The sequence below is a fragment of the Triticum dicoccoides genome, chromosome 2B, assembly GCF_002162155.2.
Source record: "Triticum dicoccoides isolate Atlit2015 ecotype Zavitan chromosome 2B, WEW_v2.0, whole genome shotgun sequence".
NCBI lineage: Eukaryota > Viridiplantae > Streptophyta > Magnoliopsida > Poales > Poaceae > Triticum > Triticum dicoccoides.
Genome location: NC_041383.1, coordinates 732,211,746 through 732,216,589, shown reverse-complemented (window position 1 = coordinate 732,216,589; position 4,844 = coordinate 732,211,746). Strand labels below are relative to the sequence as shown.

The 4,844-nt window shown below is 44.6% G+C and overlaps 1 protein-coding gene across 1 annotated transcript; it reads left to right on the top strand.

The window, feature by feature from the left end:
- Window positions 1–2,070: 2,070 nt before the first annotated feature.
- On the top strand, window positions 2,071–3,648 carry LOC119361275. Its single transcript, XM_037626569.1, has 5 exons — window positions 2,071–2,167; window positions 2,247–2,452; window positions 2,536–2,848; window positions 2,933–3,031; window positions 3,115–3,648. The coding sequence occupies exons 1-5, from the start codon at window positions 2,135–2,137 to the stop codon at window positions 3,646–3,648; spliced, it is 1,185 nt and encodes a 394-aa protein (XP_037482466.1). The 5' UTR covers window positions 2,071–2,134.
- The last annotated feature ends 1,196 nt before the right edge of the window (window positions 3,649–4,844 follow it).

The following is a 4,844-nucleotide window of genomic DNA, read 5'->3' as shown; positions in this document are numbered from 1 at the left end:
TGGCACTTTCCAGAAAGGACATGAGCAGCGTACTTTGGCCACAACGAGGACAAAATCACTGTTATGACCTCTCTGGCTAACAAAATCCCGATTTGACCTCGCTTACAAAAAAATTTCGTTTTTGACCTTTTAAGGAGACGCCAACATCCCTGGCGTCTGGGTTGCGAAGCAGACGCCACGGATCCTGGCGTCTGGCCCCTGGCCCGCACTGCCCGCCTGCCCGTTGACCTGCTGACGTGGCAAAGGGGCCAGATGCCAAGGACCCTGGCGTCTGGCCCCGATAACTGGATAACGGCGCGGGGCGCCCACCCATCCCCATCTCAACTTCTCTGGCGCTGGTTCAAGAACAGAGGGCTGTTCGTCGCCCCTTCTCTCCCTCCCACCACCACCCCCCTTGATCTACTCCATTAACCGCTCAAACTCGCAGATCTGACCCTCCCAAGCTTCTTTGAGGTATTCTCCCCCATTCCCTCCAATTTGTTTTTGTTTTTCCCTCTCTTGTTGGATGCATTATTCAACACTAGGTGATGTTAGATGAGTAGATGGTTTCTTTGTTTTAGGAAATTGTTTGTAGTTGATAGATGATTTAGTAGGCAGTAGATGATGTGTAGTTGAACATGTAGGCAAAATCAATTCCATTTTGTGTATATGTTGTCCATAGGTTTTTTTTGAACTAAGAGGGGTGATGAATACATGATTTTTGTATGTAAAATAGACTTGTTTGATAATTTGGTTTGATAGATGATGTGTGTATGTGTAGATAATCCTATTTTTGGCATACTATATTTGCAAAAGATATGGTGAAATTTGGTACTCTAGATGATATGTATTTGCATATGTGACACCATATTATTTGACAAATTTATTTGATTGAGATGATGTCGGTATGTTTGAGAAGAATTATGTGTGCATATGAAGAAGAAGAAAATGATGTGGTTATGTTTGAGAAGAATGGTTTGTTCATATGGCATAACTTGGAGAAGAAAATTGTATTGTTTTATATTGTTCATGTATTCATAGATGTTTGTGATTTGTTTTATAGGATGGCGGATGATGATGGACCTTGGTATGCCGGATTAATCGATGAGTGGGATAAGGAGCATCATGCTCGTGCCATTGAGAAGGGAGATGTAAGAAGCAAGACTTATCAATTTTCGTTGTTTCTCATTTGTGTTCTTGTATTGATTAAAACATCACTTTATTTGCAGCTTGTAGTTGCTATGCGCATGAGGGATCATTCCGCTGATGACTTTACTTACGATCCGCGGTACGAGCCTTACATTCGGAGATTGGGTCTTCTCCCATTCGTGTTGCAGTTTAAGCGACATGCTCCGCCGGTGAACCACGCGGCGCTGACCGCACTTGTGGATCGTTGGAGGCCGGAGACTCACTCGTTCCACCTTCCATGTGGGGAGATGACGATGACCCTACAGGACATGGCTATGATAAGTGGCCTTCCTATCAACGGACAAGCTGTTACCGGTCGTGTGAGCGTTGGTAATTGGCGAGAACGGACTGACATTTTAATTGGTGTTGAGCCCGACGGCCCTCAGGAAGACAAGGCCGATACCGCAAGAGTGAGGCATTCCTGGCTAAAACTGGTCAGAGGAAACACCAATCCGTGCCCTCAGGGTGCCAATGATGTGGTTGTGCAGCAGTACGCGCGGGCCTATCTTTGGTATGTACTAACCAAGGTAGTCTTCTCAGATGCAACCGGGAACTCAGCCCTCTGGATGTTCTTGGAGCTACTTAATAACTGGGATACCCAGTATAGCTGGGGTTCGGCCGCACTAGCATATTTGTATCGTCAGGTAAGAGATATTTGCAACCATTTATCTTGCATTTGTCATGCGCCTCCATATCTAACATGTTTGTTTGATTGCAGCTTAACTTGGCGTGTCGGAGGAAGGGAGATACATCCTCATTGTCTGGGTTTGTTTGGAGTCTATCCGTGTGGATGTGGGAGCGGATCCCGGTTGGACGGCCCGATTTCAAGAACCCCCTCATGGCAAACCCACGGGGTAATCATGACGGCTTGCATGATGATGATCCATATCGGCGCCCTACGCTTGCTTACTATTGGGAACAAGTGACAGTCTACACAGGAAGCTCGCATGTGCGATACAAGTGCTATATGAACGAGCTGGACACCTTGACTGCTGAGCAGGTTTTGAGAAGTTAGATGAGATAAAATTTAGTCAAGAATGAAACTTATGTAGCTAACAATGTATCTCTTTGTTTTGCAGGTATATTGGTTGCCTTATGTGGAAGATTGTGACTTTGATCTTAATGAGATGTGCACGCGTGATAGCCATCTTTGGCGGGCGAGGTGCCCAATGATATGCTTCTTCGCAGTCGAGTGGCACTTTGTAGACCGTGTGGCAAGACAATTTGGAAGAAGACAAGGTATTCCAATTGAGGAGAGCAAGGAGGAAATGCTATCTCTGCATCGGTAAGCAAGCATGCCTTGAGTATGTAGTAGAGCATTGAATAAGTCAATGTTTGCTAATGCTTTGTCCCGTGCATCATTTGTAGGTTCGATCGAAGGAACAATCAGGATATATCGGATTGGGCAAACAAACACCGTGCGTGGATAGAAATTTGGAATCAAAGAGATACGTTAGTGCAATCAGAGAATAGACCTCACAATCAGTCAGCATATCAGAAGTACCAAGTGTGGTATGCGGATCGTTACCGGTTAAAGCTGAAGCCTGGTTGGACTCATGAGGAGTGGTCGGAGTTGGTGTCTGAAGACCCGAAGACTTCACAAGGTTATCAAACCTTCAACATGGCTGTGAGAGACACCAGAGGGGCTCACGTTGACTATGCACCGATGCATGATGAAATGGTAGTCTGTTTGACCTATTCTAACATACTTGCATCATGTTGTCTTCTTTCTAATACATAAGTTTGGTGTGTCCATGAATTGCAGGGCAGAGAGTTGCTTCTGTGCGTCAACGATGCCAATGTTGCACTGAGTCATCCACCTGGTGGTGCATTATCTGAGAGGACTCTTAGGAGCACGATGGAGGTGTGATCAATATATTATAAAAGTTTCTTTTCGCGGATTATTTATGTGCATCTCATATCATAGCATATTTTTTCTTATTGCAGAAGTTCAAGAAGCGGTTTCATAAGATGGCAGCAATGCTTTCTTGCCATGGTGCTCAGTCCAGTGACATGTATGCACCTGGTAGCCGCGCCGCCACAGCTAATAGACGGCGTTATCTACAGAGCAATGAGGACATGGAGGAGGAGTTCCATGAAGAGGAGCCATCACATCAAGAGGAGCCAACACATCATGAGGAGCATGAGTATGATGCAACACATGAAGAGGATCGTGAGTATGATGTTGATGCTCCACAACCATCACAGGCTACACAACCAACACAAGGCAATGCTCCACAACCATCTAGGAAAGGCAAAGCCATAGCTAAGAGACCAGGAAAGAAAGGTAGAAAGAAGACATGGAACACACAATTCCATAGTCTGGAGTATCCTCATAAGCTTATCCCAATAGGAATGCAAAGATATAAGGCCAACACTAAGGCGGAGGAGGAGGCATACAACAAAGAGGAGGAGGAGGAGACTAGCGAAGAGGAGGAGCCTACACTTGCAACCATGGTGAAGAGAGGAAGGAGGAAGTGAGCTTCTTGTTCCGGTTCGATGAACTTGGTGTAGTCTCTTTCCATGAACTTGTTGTCGTTTCTTTCCATGAACTTGTTGCCGTTCGAATTAAGTTGCACCGGATTCATGAAGTTGCTATGAATGTTTGACATGAATTTGTCATTTAAAAGTACTACTCAATGATGTGATTTATGTGAATTGTTGTTTCCTGTGATGTCTATGAATTCATTGATTGCCATGAAATCTGTCAAAAGGAGGACTCATTTACTCATTTATATGCACAAGGTAGGTACCAGACGCCAGGGTCCTTGGCGTTTGGCTATAAGTCAGGGGACCAAACGCCAGGGTCCTTGGCGTCTGGCTATAAGTCAGGGGACCAAACGCCAGGGTCCTTGGCGTCTGGCTATCGACTGACACCAGAAACAGGGTAAAGCAGGGGAGCCAGCACAGGGTCGGTACCAGACGCCAGGGTCCTTGGCGTCTAGATATAAGTCAGTTTTGTCTATTCACTTGTAGTCTCGAATAACAAACATACATAAGCATTGCATAGTCTTTTCATACCACTATAGTTGAACACACACACAAGGTTCATTACCACGTTTGTCTACGATAATAGCAAATGACAAACATAGTTCATGACCACGATGGTCTACGATACAATGTCTCGAATGACATAGCAAATTACAAACATAGTTCAAATTACACAAATAGTCTCGAATGAGAAGTTCATCACATACAATGAACATCACATATAACTCGGTTTCCTGTAGCAATGCAAGTCAACAACCCTTTTCCATTTCCATTCTTCCAGCATTTCTTGGATCTTGTCATCATCAGTTATGTCAACCAATTTTCTTTCCCCGGGGCCATCTGACTGCCCCCTGCTGACGTAGTACACAAAATCCTCTTCCTTCAACCCTTGCTTCAACATGAATTTAGTCTTCAACCAATCGAAAGTGAGGTCCACTTCACTAACTTGCACAATACATGGAGACAAGCCTTGCACATGAACAACAGGGCTAAGCACCCACTGAGTTTCCTTAGCCATCTACAACACACAAATCTCTTAGTAGCTAACCTATGATACATTAGACCACGAGGAAAACAAACTAGGGTTTTCACAAAAGTATGATAAATTAAACCAACCATAAAATGGGGGTGGAGTTGATTTACCTTCTAGTCTTGAAATCCTGAAGATCCAACGGTGCAACCAGACC

What these genes read in the sequence shown, in the direction of transcription:
- LOC119361275 (XM_037626569.1), top strand. Translation starts at nt 2,135, where the DNA reads ATGAACGAGCTGGACACCTTGACTGCTGAGCAG. An exon ending in GAAATGCTATCTCTGCATCG is followed by an intron (nt 2,453 to 2,535) that starts GTAAGCAAGCAT and finishes CATCATTTGTAG; the next exon opens with GTTCGATCGAAGGAACAATC. An exon ending in CACCGATGCATGATGAAATG is followed by an intron (nt 2,849 to 2,932) that starts GTAGTCTGTTTG and finishes CATGAATTGCAG; the next exon opens with GGCAGAGAGTTGCTTCTGTG.